General features: G+C 50.6%; 1 protein-coding gene across 1 annotated transcript; it reads right to left on the reverse strand.

The window, feature by feature from the left end:
• Positions 1-80: 80 nt before the first annotated feature.
• Positions 81-8,733, reverse strand: TNMD (tenomodulin). The gene is made up of 7 exons (XM_051785183.1): positions 8,684-8,733; positions 8,425-8,559; positions 5,071-5,211; positions 4,183-4,284; positions 2,191-2,344; positions 865-1,037; positions 81-544 (listed from the first exon to the last, which is right to left on the reverse strand). The coding sequence occupies exons 1-7, from the start codon at positions 8,729-8,731 to the stop codon at positions 335-337; spliced, it is 963 nt and encodes a 320-aa protein (XP_051641143.1). The 5' UTR covers positions 8,732-8,733; the 3' UTR covers positions 81-334.
• Positions 8,734-18,327: the final 9,594 nt, after the last annotated feature.

Raw genomic sequence — 18,327 nt, forward strand, 5'->3', positions numbered from 1 at the left:
GCAGCCAAGCAATTAGATCACTTCTCAGACCCATTAAGCATCAGACTGAGACTAAAAGACTTTCCATTTTCTTTGCAATCACTCATACAAGACGTTTATTGTTTGCCTCTTGCTGCTCAGCATGGCGGCAACGCACTCGAGCGCAGCCTCACCCAGCCCCGCCGGAGCAGCGCAGGATGCCGAGGGATACACACAGTGAGGGTGCCACAGTCGGCAGGTTTGCACCTCACTGGACGTCAAACAGGTAGTGACCTGCGTGTTGGCTGTGTCAGGATGCAGCTGGCTGGGTGGTGGTGCGGCGGGCGGGTGTGGGGCAGCACCCGAGCGGTGGGTGCTACACCCTGCCCAGCATCCGAGCAATCCACCAGTTGCAGGGCATGATGATCCGGCAGATGACCCTCCCGCCCTGGTAGCAGTAGGGGTAGGGGTAGTAGCCCAGGAGGGGCTCGCAGACCCGCCGGCAGTAGCGGTTGGCACGGCGGCACTGGGCACAGCAGTATCCTCGCTCGTCCCACAGGGGATGGAACTCCAGCCCATTCTCTGACTGCGGGGAAGAGGCAGAGTCAGTGCAGTGAGGGCAGTGTGTGGCTGAGGCGCCCCAGGGGCATGGACAGGACATCCTGGGAAGGCAGCCAGGGCACCCCAGAGGCATGGGCAGGGCACCCCAGAGGCATGGGCAGAGCACCCCAGGAACATGGACAAGGCACTCTAGAGGCATGGACAGGGCATTCCAGCAGCATGGACAGGACATCCCAAGAAGCATAGCTAGGACACTGTGGGAGCATGGCCAAGATACCCCAGGGTTGTGGCCAGGGCACCCCAGACCATGGGCAGGGCACCCCAGGGTGTAATTCTCTCACTCACATAGTCATTGACGGGTAGGTCCTCCTCAGTGAGCTGTCGTGCCCGGCGCTTGGGCCCCAGCTGTGCATCCTTCTCCACCTCGTGCTCGCTCCCCCCATCCAGCCAGCTCTGGTTGTCTATGAGCAGTTCAGGGTCTTCTTCTTCTGCCCCTTCAAGGTTGGCCAGCTCAGGAGCTACAGGAAGAGCCCAAATGTTGCTGTCAACAACTACAGAGCAGGGGGACAAAAGCTGCAGCAAGAACTAATGTGTCTACCAGAATCTGGTGCCAAGGTACAGAAAATACCCACCAGGAAATCAGTACTCCATTTCCTCCTGCTCTCACCCAGCCTGGGAGAAGGGCTGTAGGAGGTAATGGCCCATTCCATCCCCATGCCCATGGGTGACGGGTGTCCGTGGGTGCTGCTGGCATCTCCTGCATGAGGCTGTGGGTGTGTAGAAGCACATCCTCATGGTGGGATCTGCTGCTGTGAGGTGGATTTGTAGATACAGCACTCATAGCTTGGGTAAGACCCACAGCAGCACTAATTTCCTTTGCTGGGGGGAGATGCCAGGAAGCCTCAGGACACTGCTGTTCCGGCAAAGGCATTGGATGCATCTTGGTGACCCAGTTGGACCCACTGACCTGGGACACAAGTGCCGCTGCAGACGGGGTCTAACAGCAGGGATGAGGGAGCAGAAAGGAGACAAGTCAAGGATACCAGCCTCCCTCTGCACCAAGGATCTCTGATACCCACCTGCCCTCAGGACCACGGGTGGCCGGTACCTGTTGGGGACATGATGTGGCTCTGTGGCTGCAGAGCAGAGGGAGTTTTCTCAGTAGGGAGTTTTAAACTAGCTCATTCAGCTGGAAGTGGGTTAGAGAGAGTGGGTAATTACACCGGCAGATCTCAGAGGCCACAACCTCTGTGAGGGCTGTGTAGTGAGCAGCTGGAGGTGGCAACCCTGCCGTGTGATTTAGATGCAGATGTCTGCTCACACTCTGATGTTCATGCGGTGTCGAGAATTTAGGCGTCCCAGTTTCCAGCAGCGCTGGTTTCTTTGCAGGTACAAAGGATTGGGTTTTTTTTCCCCTTGTTATGAGGAGGGTGGCCACTCTGCAAAGTGCAGGTCAGTGGGGAGCTGGCAGAGACAAGCAGTTTGCAGAGAGAAACTTCAGCCCCTGCTATTACACTGGCCGAGATCTCCTGTGGTCATGAGCAACACTGTGTTTGTATCTGAGATGTACAGCAAGGCTGTGAACCCACCATGTCACAGTGGGGGACATGGCAGAGCTGCTCCTGGTGAGAGGGTTCAAGAGCATCTTGGGGAGGAGATGGCTCCTTGTACCTGCTATTGGTGTGGGGTGGATCCAGAAGATGGTCACATTTCTGCAGATGTCAAAAATTTTGGAGCTCTTCAGGAATTCCTTGTTCTGAATGGGCTTTTCCCCAGGCACCCAGACTACAGACTGCTCAAAGTAGGTGGTGGTGATTTCTTCTCCCTGGAAAAAGAGCAAGATTTGACCCTGGCATGGTCATCCACATGGGAGACACCCTCTCCCCACCACTGGCTGCTTCTACTTCCCTTGGCTTACCCAGAGGCACCTCTCCCCTCCCAGAGAGCATCTGGACTTTATCTGCCTTGGCTCATGGTGCTCTCTGGGTGCACGCAAAGTACCCAACTGGTCCTCACATGGGGAGAAAGCAAGCCTTATCTTTTCCTGTCCACCTTCAGTCAAAACCACTATGCTCTCTCCTCTCCTAGCTGATCATCCCAAGGCCTCCTGTGCAGTCCCCACTATTCAGAAGAGCCTTCTGAAGCACCCCAACTCATTCAAACACAAGATTAAAACATCTCCTCTCTGCTTTGCTCTTAGTACTTAATCCCTCTCTCCTTCTGCTACTGATTTTGCGATCGAACACTTTAATTTATTCCTCACAGAAATTCTCTGCACGGCTGTATTCTGTAATTTATACCACATGTCTCTGTCGTTCCATTAGTCCATGGTGTGTTTTGGCACGCACTTAGGGAGGGAGATATATAAAGATTATTGGATGGATCTGCGCTGAGCTCTCTGCCAAGGCAACGTTGTCTGTGTTGTTGGTGGTAGCCCATAGAGCAAGCTGGCAAAAGGCATTTCTCTCAGAAGGCGTCTGGAGCTGTATATCTCTCTCACAGAGTTTTTTTCTTATGACTTTGGGAAGACACAGGAAGGAGCCAACACAACCTGACCCAGTCTAGGTTGTTTTTGGATTCTCTGGTAGAAGTTGCAGGGTTGGGGCGGTGCTGCTTGCAGCACCTGGCAGCGTGCAGGCTCTGAGAAGAGATGGCTAGAGCTTAAATCTACATTTATCTCACTGGGTTTTACATTTCAGCTCTCTACCCGGGGCGATGTTCTGCTAAAGCCTGGGAAGTCATATCCCTTTTATGATGGTAGCTGAAAAGATCTATTAGCTTCTTAGGGCATAATCAAAGAATCGGTGTCTGGGAATTTGGGTCATGATTCAGGGAAATGTTTCTGCCCACGCTTCGTTTCAAACACATGTCCTGCTGGTGTTTTATCTGCGGCAGCATCCTTGGGGGGGATTCAATCTGCTAACACCCGTCGTCTCTCAGATGGGGAGGCAGGAAGGCTGTGCCACCACAGGGGCCTTGGGGATGGGGACAGGGCCAGGGGACAACTGCCATCAAAGGACTGAGCCATCACTCCGGGGTCAGAGAGGGGTTAAAACAGGGAGTCCAACACCTTTTTCCATGCAGCATGCAAAATGTGAGGCTCCTTGCAGCAGGATGCAGTGGGCAAAAGATAAATTGATGCAGGAAGCAACCAGGCACATAAGTGGGAAGAAAGTACATGCAGGGAAGTGGCCCCAGCCTGGTGCTTCCCACCTCTCAGGTCTATACACCAAGAGTTTTCTCAAATCACATTTCTTAGAAGTGGCTGCTCTTTTAAATCCCTTACTTCTGCCTCATTCTGCTTGAGAACACGAGGCTCAAACCTGCGAGAAAACAATTTGATTGACTTTTTGGTGCCTGCTAATCCTGAGCTGCCTTGCGACCTTTTGACTACAACAGGATTATTGTTCTTGATCTCCGGTATTGTGCTGAGAGGTTTTTGTCTGTCACTGTCTAATCCCGTCTCTTTTCACTTGTTTTTATAAGCAATCCTCTGAAATAAGAGCATTTTATGAAGCGATCACAGCTCATTATTTCTTTATTGCAGCCTCTCTGGGAAGGCTGGCGCAGATGGGAGGGTGGCAGGAATGGCAGCCACTCTCCTATGCCAGGGAGAGGAGTGAGTTTCACTGGGGACAGAGGTGCCCTGTTTTATTCACCTACCTCAAGCTCGGGGATCTTGGCCTCTGTCGTCTCAGGTAGGACTTTAGTCTGAGTTTTGATGAAACATTTTTGAAGTCCCACAAAGAAGATGCCGGTTATTCCCTGCAGGATCAAAGCAAACACTCAAAAAGCAGTCAGGGCAAAGAGGAGGACGAATAACCCATTGTACAGAAGGTACAGCTGGAGGAGGACTTAGTCATATTTTTGATGTTGATGTTTTTGTGCCACCTCTGTTCCACAGTGGTGCTAAGATGCACTAACAGGTTCTCCTAAGCGATATTGCATTTTATGGTTTGGGAGAACTGGGATTTTTGTAAATATTTTAAAGCAGGTAGTCATAAAATTTTACTCCGCTCCCCTTCTCCTTATAACTATCATGAGCTCTCATTATCATAAATAAAAATATGCAGAATAGTATCTGACCGTTATGGTTATATGAACATTCATCCCCCAGTTCCTGCTAGGCTATTAGCTCAAAATTTTGCCATATGTCACTGCACAGGGTATTTCCCTACAAATTTTAATTAGGTTTCAGAGAGAGCCTACAACGTCATGAGGTTTTAATGCTCTCCAGACAGATGAATGTACTGGGCTTGGATAGACTGATGATGATTGTGTTCCTTTGCAAGGGTAAATCCAATAACCAGATCTTGCTTGAAGATGTATTTTGTTGGAACTGAACCATGCTACTATAAATACCAGTGGAAGCTTATGTAGGTATACATCTCCTTTCCTTTGAGAGTATCCTCAGAAAGTCTGAGCATTTCTCTCCCTGATGCAGGAGCAAATAGTCCTGGGACTTGCTTCAGTGATTCCACAGCACACTAAGGGGTCCCATCAGTCCTGCTTCAAGACTGGGGGGGTCTCAGGGACAAGTGCCACACTCACATTTTTGAAGTCATGGATCTCCAGGATTTCCTCACTGCCATTCCCGCTGGTGAAGGTCTCTGTCCTGGCAAGGGGGTCGATCTCCATCACAATCTTCTTCTTCTCACCATTGCTGAAGAAAGTATGTTCCATATCATAGACCTGTAAGGGCCAAAGTCACACAGGGGTCAGCTCAGCACCCCTCCCAGTTTCACATGCTGCCCAGTGGGTGAACAGGTTGGTGCTGGGTATCCTGCCATGGCTGCTTCCTCACACGGCGGCTCTGAGCCAAAGCAACCTTCTGGATAGCACAAGGAGAGGCAGCTCCCTGGTGCGAGGGCTCAGCAGAAGGTCAAGATGCAGCCAGAATGAAGGGTAGTTGTCTGTCAAGCCTGGGATGTGTCAAACCTAGGAAAAGATGCTCATCCCACACTTGCACCAGGAGCTTTGCCACAGCTCAGCTCTTGCTCGTGCTTTCTGTGGCATGAGCCTGGTTACATCCCAGGTGGGACTGAAGTCCTGATCCCAAGGGGACCTCATTTTCCCTCCTCCCTGCCTTGCTTGCTGCATCACTGTCTCCCTGTCTCTCTTGCTCCATCACTGCATCCCCGTCTCGCTTACTCCATCACTGTGTCCTCAGCTCACTCACTCCATCTCTGTGCCTTCTGTTTTTCCTGGAAAGGCAGAGGTAAGAGCCTCTCTCTGCCTGGAGGAGATCAAGGATCGCCTGCGGATCAAAGACCTCCTTGAGGGCTGCTGAAGAGCTTCGGGGCGTAGCAGCCGGCCTCCCGGCGGCATTCCTCCCCACGGGGAGCCGGGGTGAGCAGCGCCGGAGGGAGCAGCCCTCCCCTCCTCGCAGGTGCTCGCCGCACTCAGCCAGCCCGGCAGCCCTCCAGTCTCTGCGGATGCCTGACCCTTAAAGGATGAGTAGTGGCAGATGCTATTTGAAGCACAGAAATTATCCTGCTGGCGCAGCGTGAGCTGGCGAGCCTCAGGGAGTCTTGTTTTCCCGGTGCTCTGTGGAAGCAAAGGGCTTGTGCAAAACCCCTCAAGTCCACTGGGCAGGGAGGAGGGATGTAGGCACGGTGATGGGAAAGCCCTGTTAATCCCCTGGCATGGCCATGGAGCCAGGGCAGGAGCATCATGGCCCCACTGGTGTGGGGCAGGGGCTCTGCCTTCAGTGCCAACCAAAACCCCCTTTCACAGTCTCCTGATTCCTGCACATATCTTCCCATTTGGGGGTTTCAAAGTCTCTTAGCAATGTTTCCAGCATCAGCATAACCCATTTTGCATCCACCTGGGCACAGAACTGGCTGTGGGAACTGCTAGGTACCTTCACCCCTGCTTAAAGGTTAGAGGAGTGATATGCACCTTGGCAGTGATGAGCATCTCCTGTTGGTCTGCAAGAAGCTTTTACAAAGATATATAGCTCTCAATGGATTTTATGATATGGTAAAAACAGTCTGAAGCCTAAAATGGCTGTAAGGCTGCTAGTTTTGACTGACAAAATGTGCATGGTGCCATGAATCATTTCTAGGAGGGCAGGATCCCGGGTGGCACCTTACCTTCGAGTGCCTCTCCATTTACAAAGAATTACTTTGGCCAGTGCAGCGTCCAGCTAACCCACTTGGGCTTTGCCAGCTCCGTGCTATTCAGGGAGCTGTGAGATATTTTCTAGGGCTGAAAATGACACTTTCTGGTGAATCATTGAAATACACCCCCCTGTGAGGCTGCGATGAAAACCCCTTGTTAGCTGCATCATCCGCTGTGCCCGCTGGCCCAGGTGCTGCCTTGCAGGGGGCACAGCCAAGTCCAAGGCAACCCCTCAGAGGGACAACTTTTCTTTCAAGTTTTTTTCCCACACTCTGGTTATATTACGGGAGCTTGAAGCGTTTCTTGTTCTTTAAAGAGTTTAATTCCCCTTGGTTTATATTTTTGAGTGTTAGGAAGTTCCAGCCTCCCCCCATCCTGCTTTTCCCCAAGTGCTCCTGGGCCAGCTGGAGAAGACATTGCCCTGCAGCCATTGGGACACAGCAGTGCTGGACACTGGGAGTGTCAGCATGCAGCTCCACTGCAGGAACATTTCTGCTTTCCTGTGACCTCACACTCCACTTGCCTGCCCATCAGGTGTTGGGGAGGGCTGGATGGACTCCATCCTTCACCAGTGCCCACTGGTGAGGATGCCAAGGACTGGTGTTCTGGATATGCTTTCTGAGACTGGCAATGTCTCTGTACTGCCAATGGAAATCCTCCCCTCCAGGGGTTAACAACCTCTTCCCCTCATGGCTGGCATGACTCCTGTTTTTCTAGGAACAGTAGAGACTTTATAACCATCTTGGCAGGATCCTGGAGGCACATCTGGCTTTTATTGCTTTTTCTTTTATTTTGGGGGGTATTTATTTCTATTTTCTGATAAGAAGACAAAGTTTCCAGCAAGCAGGGTGCTTCCTCTGCCTGGTAGGAGGGCAGCCTGATTGGGCTGGAGCAGCTCTGGCGTGGGGCAGGGAGGAGAGAGGAGTTGCCAGCATGGGAAACAGGCTGCCTTGGCTGCACATGGGAATTCTGTAAGCGTTCTTGAGAGTTGTCAAAACCTGCTGGCGCCAGAGTGCAAAGTGGGGCCTCCTGGATGAGCATGGAAATTCAAAGGAAAGGAGAATGAGGGGTACTAGGCAGGCTGTTAGCTTCAAGGTTAAGGGATTTACTTGGAGTACAGGATAAAAAAAGAGTTTTGGCAGAATTGTCAGGATGTTGGGTGGCAGCAGGCAGAGATGGAGGGGAGATGCACAGTCCTGCTGCCACCCCGACATGCTCGGCACTTACAGCAGTGTCCGTCTGGAGCTGGGAATAAACAAGCCCAATCCAGTTAGCAGGAGCTCCTCCAGAAGCTAATCTGTCTCATCGTCCCCTCACATTGCAGACACATTAAAGTAAGAAATATAATCCATGACAATCAATCACCACTGCATCCTGGCTTTCTCTCCTCTCTATGCAGTGGCATAATGACTTTTCCACTGGTTTCTGGCAAGATAATTGAAATGAAATGGAAAATATTTTCTTACTTGTCATAGAATTTGCTGCCGGTGAAATAAGAGTAACTTTAACTCTTCGTGGCGTAGCTCCCACCCCTGTAATTGTCAACTGGGGAAAGAATGCAGTGGCAGGGAAAAAACTCAGCCTGTATTAAGTAAAAGCTAGTTATGAATAATACAGAGATTTTTAAAAGTGCCATGAATACTTGTGGTCTGAGAAAATGCACTTTGTGAAGTTGCTTGGGTTTTGAGGAGTAGTTAAAAGTTTCAGGGGTTAAGGGGAGGAGGACGACTCTGTCTGAGGAAACAAGGCTTTGAAATGCTGTATCAAAGAGTTTTTACTTACTTTTCTGGGTGTTGGGTTCCAGAGGTATTTGACACCAAAAAATATCAGAATAAGAGAAAGGAGCAGCACACCGAGGAGCAGTCCACAGATCTGGTACCTGGGGCAGCTCTTCTTCCGCGGCTTGGCTGCTTCTGCCTAGTTAATGACAAAACAGTGATAGCCGGGGGTGTGCCGAGGATTCGAGGAGGAAGGACACGCACGTATCAGACATTTGTGGTGCTGCAGAGATGCGGGGTGGCAAGGCAAGCCATGAACTTACGTCCAGAAAGCGGCAGTGCTCCGGGCTCTCCCGAGCCGTCCCTCCCATGGTCTCCTCGGTGTGCGACGACGCCAGCCCGCTCCGAGGTGGAGTTAGGCTCTGTCTGCACACGCGGTGGGAAGGCTGGGTCACGGCCGCCCCCATGGAGGTGCAGCCAGCTTTCCCCACAGCCTGCGGGGCCCCAGGCGCTCCCACAGCGCTCCTGTCTGCAGGGCACAAGCCATTCCCACGCTGCTGGAGACGAGCCCACATGAAGCCTCACAGCGCGGTCGGTGTCTGTCACATACGTCCAGGGTCACATTTTTGGTTTAATCTCTGCTTCCTCCGTACCCTGTTGCCCATGCAGCAACGGCTGGAGGTGCGAGGCTGTGCAAATGCTGCCAGTCCCCCCATAGCTTGGGGACGTGGGCACTGCTGCAGTCGGGGCTGCTTACCCCTGTTTGTGCTCGTGAGTGGGGCTCTGCAGTGGGTGCAGCCCCGGAGCTGCCAGTGGGGTCACTGCGTGGCAGGGGGACACGGGCATGGTGGGGGGAGATGGGAATGGTGAGGGACCAAGTGTATGTGGGCACGTGTGTACGAGCATGTGTGTGCAGGCACACGGGCACGGGTGGGCATGGGTGTGTATGTACACGCATGTGTGTGCACACATGTGTGTGTGTGTGTGTGTGTGCAATGTGTTTGCGTGGACATGGACACGGGTGTGCACGTACACACGTGTGAGCACATGCGCAGTGTGCATGTGCCGTGAAGCCTGATCTCTCCCAGTGGAGGGCTGTGGCATCCCACGCCCGCCTCGTGCAGAGCCTTGCCCCAAAGTCGGCCTAGCCAGGAATTTCCTGACTAATTTTTTTTTCTTTCAATACGCTCAAAAATTTCCCTGTGTTGAAATCGTAGCGTTTCTTCGTGGAAATGAACCCATCTCAAGAAAGGCTTTCAGAAATCCGGAGTGAGGTTTCTAGTCTGAACATGATGAGGCTCCCTGGTGTAGAAGGGCTGGCATGGAACTCCTTTTCCAAGCTGTTTACTCTAATAAAAACCCAGAGCGCATCATGTACTAATTAAAATTGCACAGAAAAAATTAAAATCCACATCAAGTTTTGCTCAGGATGAGAAATGGAGACAGAAATTGCTTTTAGCAGGTCCAGGGCTGGCTTTGCAAGCACTGGGGACATCGCTACCTGCAACCTGGGGGTAAATCCCAGAGGGACAGAAGTGGAGATGCTGAATAGCTTGGGGAGAGCGTTGTGCACTTGTGTGTGCCAGAGGAGTGTGCCCTGGTGTGTATCTGCTCCCTGCAGAGGGGTTTGGGCTCCCTGGCCCTGGAGCAGCAGGAGCTCCTCACCCCACAGCCCCTTGGTAGTGCCACAGATGTAAAACACACCAGGGGTGTCTAATATTTGAGATGCCAATAACAGAAGGGAATCATATTGATGAGGTTATCTGGAGGAGGAAAAAAATCCCTTTTTAATGGAAATCAATCACAGGCAGCCTTTGAAAACATCTGAGAGATTTTGGAAATCTAAATGCAGCAAATCTGTGCAGACACCAGGTTTGTCTGTCTCCACTTCTTACTAGAAAATTCCATCTCAGAAGCTTTTGTTATTCACTGGAAACTGACGTATTTGAAAACATTTTCTTTTCTTGTCAAAATTAGAGTTTCAGAGGAAAACTTTGGAACAGCTCTACTGAAAGATGGTTCTGATTACAGGAAAGAATTACAGCAGTGGCGTTAAACAGACGTAATTGATCAGCAGAGCAGGGATCTTCACCATATCCCCCACTCAAGGCACAGGAAACACTGCAAATACCACTCGTAAACTAAATTAGGCATTATTATTTTATTACTGTTGTAAGGTAAATGTCAAGCTTTTTAATGGCAATCACTGTAACTCCAGCAGGAGTCAGGTGCCTGAATTAGTTGGAAGAGGTGAGAACCTCCCAGGGCCGGGAGTTAATAAAACTCAATAAATATCACCAGTCCCTTCCAGCGCTTGGAGTGCAGGGGATGGAGCAGCCGGGGTGAGTGCTGGAGGGGGTGGGGGGATCCTGTGGCTGGGCTGAAGACATAGTTCTGCTGCAGCCTGCAAAGCTGGGCACTGCTGCCCAGGAGGGATGGGGAGCTATGGGAGTGGGCATATACAGTGCATACATACACATGCACACGCACGCACGTGGAGCCCCAGAGCCAGCTCAGCACTGCATATCCTAGCTCCATACAGGGCAGGGAGCAGAATGAGATCCCTCAACACTGCTGTTCTCCACAGAGAGCATTATGAATACTCAGCCTTGAACAGGGAGGGGTGACATCAGCAAAACCCCGTGCAACCCCAAGTGTCCTCCGCTCAGCAGCTGTGGGTGTGCGACAGCCACTGGATCCTGACAAGGAGACAGACAGTTGAGATGCAGAGAGTGACAGAAACTGCAGGATGACACTCATCAAGAATGTTTTTTCCCTCCCCCCATTCCCCAATGCTCAGAGTTGAGGGGTTTAGAGGAAAAAAAAGTATTTTTCTTTTTTTACGAAAAGACAACAATTTAGGGGGAAAAACCCTCAATCTCTTTAAGATGACAATCAGGTTCCCTGTATAAAAAGCAGTTCTGATGAAAATCTCTCATCAATGCCAATGAAGAGGGAACAATCACTAATTTTCCTTGAAGCTAATGAGCACAAGTGCATATGACAGGGGAGAATTTAATCTGATGCAAACTGAGGAAGAGAAGCAATACTGATATTAATGTGTGACTAATTGATACCCAGAAGAACATTTGAAATGATTAAAAGGCATTTGATTTTTATACAGGACAATAAGAGGCTCATTGGCTATGACTGGTGCATCCTTTCAGTTTTCTACTCCTTGTTCCAATTTGCCCGGAAAAATCCATCATATCCGCAGCATAGCTTGACTGCTGCATAAAATCTCTGTGCCTGGAAATGTTATACCAAGAAATTCCTCCTGGACAGCACAAAGGATTGTACACAGTGTGAGCGGGGGCGAAAAGCCTGGTAAAAACAGGTCCCCAAACCACTAAAAAGCAGCTCCCAAAAGCAGTGGGGCTAGGGCAGCAACCTCCAGCTGAAACCCCCTCGTGATTAATATCATGCTCTTTTTTATAACGAAAAACCCATTAAGGTCAGTGGCAGCATCTCTGAGCAGCACTAAATTGGAACGATGGAGACAGTAAAGTTAAAAATGAGGCATAATATTAATGTGGATAGTGAATTAATTGGGCAATTCCATGGGCAGTAAGTAAATCATATCATTTACCGTGGGATGCTGCTCTCTCTGGCGGGTGGTGTGGTGGCAGTGGTGGCACCCGCTCCTGGACAGAACCAGGGGAGTGACACAGAACCTCAGCACCTGAGGGACCCCACTGTGTCCCCCTCTTCATCGGTCTTTGCCCCTTATCCTTGTTTTCCACTGAGGAAAAATGCCTCTTGCTTTGCTTTTTTAGGTGCTTAAGCCCCAAAACACATCCAGAGTACTGGCTGACAGCTTGTTTGAGGTGATGCATTCATGGCACAAGGTGCCTGTCCTTTGATCCTCAGCTGTGGTCCAAGGTGGCTGTCCCCCTCTGCAGCTGTACCCACAAAGCCTTGAGCAAGCTGCCAGTGGACTTATGGAAACGCTGTTCCCCTGGTTTGGGTGGGTCTCTCAGGAAAGGTTTCCTCACCATCAGGAGATGTATAGTACCACTACACAGCCCTTGGTCATCTCCTGCTACTTTTGTGCCTTGGACTGGGACCAGCTGTGGGAGCAGAGGGCAGGGATTTGTACCAGAATGAAGTATTTGCGTGCATGTGGCTCAGGCTGCCGGCTCCCTCTCTTACTTCCAACATCCCAGACAGCAAAACAGAGAAAGGGAAAAATCACATATAAAAGAAAATTGCTCATTAGCCAGTGCCTGATTACACAGAACTGTCTTTGCTTCAAACCATCCTGTTTTTTGTAACATTTGTCAGATGAGAGGACGAGCGCCTCCTCTTACCAACCAGCCATACACGGCCTTAACTGAAAGTTTCAGTAAGGGAGGTTTCAGTAATTGGCCTATTCATCATTCATTGTTTATCTTAAGTTCACATCATCGCAGGGAACTCCAGAGACATCCTTGATTTAAGTTAAGAAACTTAATCATTATGATAAAACTGCTCAGGGAGCTGGAGTTCGTGTTGGAGACGTGCGTGGCCATGTGGCACTCCAGCAGCCGCTACTCACAGCAAATTATTCAAAACTGACAAGGCTTTTTGGAGAGAAAAGAGAAAGATAAATTCATGGTGGCCGTTCTGATGGAGGTGCTCAGAAAGTTATTACTGAAGACACACGCTTCTCCTTGCTCACAGCCCGTGAAAAATCCCACTCCTCCGAGCTCAAGGGACGGCTGCCTCATTGCTGCTGCTGCGACTCCCTCGTCAACAGAAGTTATTAACAGCACTGGAGAATTTTATCCAAATGCCAGTTTCATCTTGATAAATAACAATTTCATGTCTCTGTTCTACCAGATGACTACACGGTTTTATTTCAAACACTTAACTTCTTCCGAAATGCTTCCCCATGCACAAGGCTCAGCTCAGCTGCAGAATATGTGCTGAGCAGTTTTTATTTTCACCAGGCTTTGAATACCTGTAACGCAAAGACCAAACCCATAATCCTGCACTGTTGTAAATCACTTTTCCCAATAAAGAGCTGCTTCCTACTGGGAATGCTAAAATGTAATTGAAAGCTACGTGTGTGTTGGTGTCACACTGAAAAGACTTTCATTAAAAATAGTTTGAGAGTTGTGTACATCTGAAGGAATATTCTGCAGCTCCTCTTGGATGTGCAAGAAAGGAAAGCAGGAAGAGGATCACCTGAGAGTGATGGGTTGGTGTCTCCTCTGCCCTGCAGTGATCTCCCTTCTGTCGCCCTTTGCCCAAAACCACTGTACAGGGGTGTTATTTGGTTCCCTGTTCATGGCAGCAGATGATGCTCGGAGTGGTGCCAACGCTCTTCTGGCAGCAGTTAATTGCCAGCCTGCTTCATTAGAAGCTGGTAATTTTGTAATGACTGTGTCTGAGGTGCAGGAGAAAGAGGTGGATGAGGCCAGCCTGGTTGCTCAGGGAGTTGCAGGTGTGGTACTGCAGGTCTGGGGGTCCCTTGCAGGATGGAAGGATACTCTGGGTCCCTCCAGCAGCAGCAGTAAGCCCAATGTGGAGAGGCACCAGGTTCCCCTTTGAGGGACTGCCAGGTCCCTCAAGTTCTCAGTTGAGAACTTTACAGTGGGAAAGCTACAGGGAAAAGAAAAATTTTGGTAAAAATTACTTCATTGCACTGGGATTGTGTGAAGAGAATAACTAGTGTATTATCACTGCTTAGCAAACCTAAAACATTTAATATTAACATACTGAATGTTTCCTGCTGAATCAGTTCAGTATTGCATAGGCTCCTGCCTTATTTTATTGTCACCTGATATACATATTAATGTTGTTTACTTACTAAAGCAACAAAGACAGATTTGAAATTACTCCCAAATGCTACTAATCAAGAAAGAATCCATTAAAGCATTTCAATGCAGTTAATTTTTCTATGAATGTCATTAAATCTCCCATTGATGGCCTTTGCCATTAATTGCTCTGTGTTGCTGCAACCACCATTTTCCCTTGTCCTCTGAGGCCACATGTAGCCACAGTCCAGAGATGGGAGGATGAATTCCCAGGTGTACTGGATGCACTGAGGTTCCTGGGAAGATTCTGAGGCTCAGGAGTTGAGGGTTTGCCTGGTCCTTTCTCAGTAGTGTCTCCACGCAGCCTTGCCTGTTTCCCTGTGCCTCCAGCTCCACTGCTGCCTTTTTTGCAGCTCTCGCATGTACAGTCAAGCTGTTCACAGCCCCAGAGTCCTTTTGGAAAGAAAAGCAGCTATTTTAAAAATCAATAAAATAAATAAAACGATCTAAAGTCAGCATGATTGCCCACCTCTGGCTCCAACAGAAAGAAGAAGCGGAAAGCTCTGTAACTCTTTTGGGGTTCATCAGCTGGTGCTGGCTCCCCTCTGGATGCTCACTGGAAGCCAAGGGGCCCTAGGGATGCCCAGGTTGGGGGGCACTCTAGAGAGCTATGCTTCCACCTGGGGCATCAGGTGTTCCTCATGAGCAAAGGCGGTTGGAGCCAATTTGCTCAGCTGGCCGGGAAGGTATATAGGGGGTGGGGTGGCTGCAGGCAGGTTTGGGCTTTGCCCTTGGCTGCTGGGGGCAGGAAGGCTGCAGGGCTCCCAGGAACACAGTATGCTGAGGATCAGCATGAAGAAATTGGGACAAATACAGAAAAAAAGGTAGGCAACAGAGCAGGGGGGAGGCTCTGGTGCATGTAGGTGAGGTGGGAGCTGCGGGGTCACGGCAGTGATGTGTGCATTGACCAGCCCCGTTCTGTAGGGCAGCGGCACCTGTGTCGGGCTGGGCTGTGTGCCCACGGGGCGATGATGGTAGGGGAGGGTCTCCTCCTTCTCCTCTGCAGCTTTCTCTCCGCCTCAGCCATGTGTGCTCGCAGATGGGCTGCCGAGGGGGTGCAGAGGGGAGACGATGAGCATATTGTTGCTGCTGTACCGCGGCACACGCGGCTCTCCCGCCTGCGGGAGGGGTCTGGCTGCCGGTCCGCGGACACAGCGCTCCTGCCGTGCTCCCTCCAGCCCGGCTGTAGGGGCAGCCCTGTCCTGAGGCTGCTACCTGACTGGTGTTGGGTCGGAGGGTTCCCAGTGCTCCCTACTGTGTCTGGTGGTACAGGGAGCTGCTCTGGGTTGTTCCAGGAGTTGATGCCCCACTGTGACTGGGGGTGCTGTCGAAACCTGGGTGACTCAGCTATTGCTCTTTTGGGAGGTGCCTGAGTCCCAGGGCACTGACCCTGGGTGAGGTTCTCCTAGCACCTGTCCTGGGGTCTGTAGGAGGGCTGACTTAGGCCCCTGTGGTGCAGGACCACTGGTGTTGTGCTTGGCCCCATTCTGTGCCCCACGAGTTTGCTTCCCCTGCAGCCAGGCTGGCCACAGCTCTGCTCTTTCCTTGACTTGGTGAGTCTTTGCCTTTGGGATCGCCATCACACATATCTGCTGTATGGGGTGTCTGCCCTTGCCTTCTGCACAACATACACACAAGGGTCTGCTCCGGGGGGCTTGGTTTGCTGTCACAGCCTGGCTGTGCCCCACAGAACCCACTGAGGCTGCGTCTGTACCTTTGGAGCAGTGTGGGAATGCAGAGAGCATCTGCAGTGCCCTCTCTCTGATGACACATCCCTCTCTCCTCTCTCACTCCTGCTCTTATTTTTTCCCTGACATTAGGGCTTGAAGCTCCATCCCACCTTCTTTCTCTCCTACTGCTCTGCTCTCCCGTTGCTATACCTGTCAGGTTCTTTTTTGCCTCCCTTCCTGCCAAAGTGCTTCCCTTTTGTTGAATTTTTCTCTTTCTTCACTTTGTTCCTGCTCTCTCTCTCCTGGTTCCTGCTGCCTTCTCCTTGTTCTTTCCCTCTCCGTGTCACCTGCAAAGATCTTCTGTTCCCACTGCACCTCCAGCATCTCCCCTGCTCCCCAGTTCTGCAGCAGAAGGGGCTACAGACTCTGGCACTGGGGTCTCCACCCTGTGTCTGTCCCTGGTGAGGTCTTGGCTAGGAAGTGGAAATTCCCAGGAGAACCTGTTTTACTTTGCTGTCAGTTGCAGTGATTGGTTTCTGCCTTTTTACAATTCTTTTTGTTCTGTGAGAAACTGCTTGCTAAAGAAAGCACATTTTTCTTGCTTACTGGGAGTTCCTGTTTGTCATTTTTATAAATCAGTGTTTATTGGCCTAATTATTGTAAATGCAGAGCCCAATAAAGGTGACTGTGATTGCAATATCTGATAATGAATTTTATAACAAACCTGCTGAGCCTGAAAGCTGCCAGCAGGAAAGACATTATGTCAGGTTAATGACAGAGAGGAGAAATCCTCCTTGCTAAGCTTTTTTCCCAACATGTGAAGGATCTCTGGTGGAGGCTGCTGGGGGTTCTGCTGGGCTGGAGCACCTTAGGCTGCTGGCATCTGGCTCTCCAATGCTGCACCCCAAAGCTTTTGGGGCTCCTTCACTGCTCCCCCAGCCTTGCCCTGATGGGGGGATGCTTTGGGCGGGACAGAGGGCTGTGAGGAGGCTCAGACCTCACTCTGGGTGTGCAGACATTGGGCACACCCAGAGGTGCTCATTTCTCTGCTCCTGCTCCCCCCCATCTGACTTAATCCCACCATGCAAATGCTGAACACGAGGCATAGGGAAAGCAGCTTAAATAGCACCTAAAGCTAGCTCAACTCCAACTCCGAATAGATTAATTAAAAACAAATCAATTTTGCTCTGCGGGGGTAGGTTTTTCATGGAGATGCTGGTGCCTGACCTAACCTCAGGACCTTACAGGTGCCCTGGAGGGGGAAGAATCCCCTCCCTGCCCTTACTTGGCCATGAGTGGGGCTGCCCCTCTGTCACCCCACCTTTTCCTACCCATGGTGTCTGCTGGAGTGGTGCAGGTAGGAGTCATTTTTCTGGGAAAATCAATGATGCTCCTGCAAGGTCCTGGTGCTGTGAGGATGTGGGGGATTCGTGGGCTCCTTTTGGGTTGTCTAGACAGCCGGGTGTGATGGCACTGCAAGTGCTCCACACCCACATGATGCTCAAGTGAGGAACTTGGGGCTATGCTGGCATGTGGTGTCTGCCCTCTGCTCTAAACACTGCCTGAAATGGTGGCCTCAGGCTCGTGCTTTGTCTTATGATGGTCCTGGAAAGAGTCAGTGGCAGCTGCCCATGTGTATACTCCCAGGGCATGGCTCTTTGCCAGAGTTTGGACCTGGATCTGCAGTTCAAAGCCATAAGTGTTGGGCTCTGGGTTTTTAGTCCATGCATGGCAGCTGTTGGCTCTGCTGAGCCCAGGTCTGCATGGCTCTGCGTCTGTCTGATCTGAGAGCTGGCTCTGCCCTGCTGCAGGAATGGGGATGACTTCCTAGGTCTGGATTAGACCCAGAGTCTAATCAGAGTGGCTTTGTGAAACCTGGGCTTGGAGTGTTTGATTTAGTTCACTTGCCTGCAGTAGGAATTGAGCACAAAAGGAAAAGAGTAAAGGCTAGAAGAGAACATGTTTTCTCTTAAATAATGCGGAGAAACATGGAGGAGGATGTACAAGTGTGATTTAGTCCTTTGCCCCTATGTTTTTTCTGCTTGTCACCGGTGCACCCCAGGAGTGTCTTGGGGGACCAAGGGGCTTGTTTGCCCATTGCAGTGTGTGATGCCCACACTGAGCCTTTTCTCCCATACTGTGAGCAAGGGGCTGGAGCTGCTTTTTTTTGTCTTTAATATTTAGTTGGCAGCTGCTGTGTTTGATGCGACTCAATGTGGGAGCAAATTGGATTAACTGAAACATATTTACTGGGATAAGCAGCAAAAAAAAGAACCAACCTGCACAGAGGTTGTTTGCAGAAACTGGTGTCTGCAGATGTGGCTGAGCTCTCTAGGGGCTCCTAGTGGAAAACAAAGCAAGACCCTGGGATGGAAAGGGGGATGTGGGAGTCAAGAGGGTCACAAACCCATCACTAGGTGGCCCATCAGGATCTCCCTGGCAGCAGTGTGACCCAGTGATTTATTGGTGTCACCCGCCACGTTTGCAAAAACACTT

The sequence above is a fragment of the Manacus candei genome, unplaced genomic scaffold (assembly GCF_025592945.1).
Source record: "Manacus candei isolate 608988 ecotype Guabito, Panama unplaced genomic scaffold, ASM2559294v1 h1tg000003l, whole genome shotgun sequence".
Lineage (NCBI taxonomy): Eukaryota > Metazoa > Chordata > Aves > Passeriformes > Pipridae > Manacus > Manacus candei.

Excerpts from the sequence above, each read along its gene's own strand:
- TNMD (XM_051785183.1), bottom strand. The coding sequence starts at position 8,731 with ATGGGAGGGACGGCTCGGGAGAGCCCGGAGCACTGCCGCTTTCTGGAC. Across the intron at positions 4,285-5,070 it reads AGATCCATGACTTCAAAAAT|GGAATAACCGGCATCTTCTT; the intron begins GTGAGTGTGGCA and ends TTGATCCTGCAG. Across the intron at positions 1,038-2,190 it reads CCACCCCACACCAATAGCAG|CTCCTGAGCTGGCCAACCTT; the intron begins GTACAAGGAGCC and ends CTCTTCCTGTAG.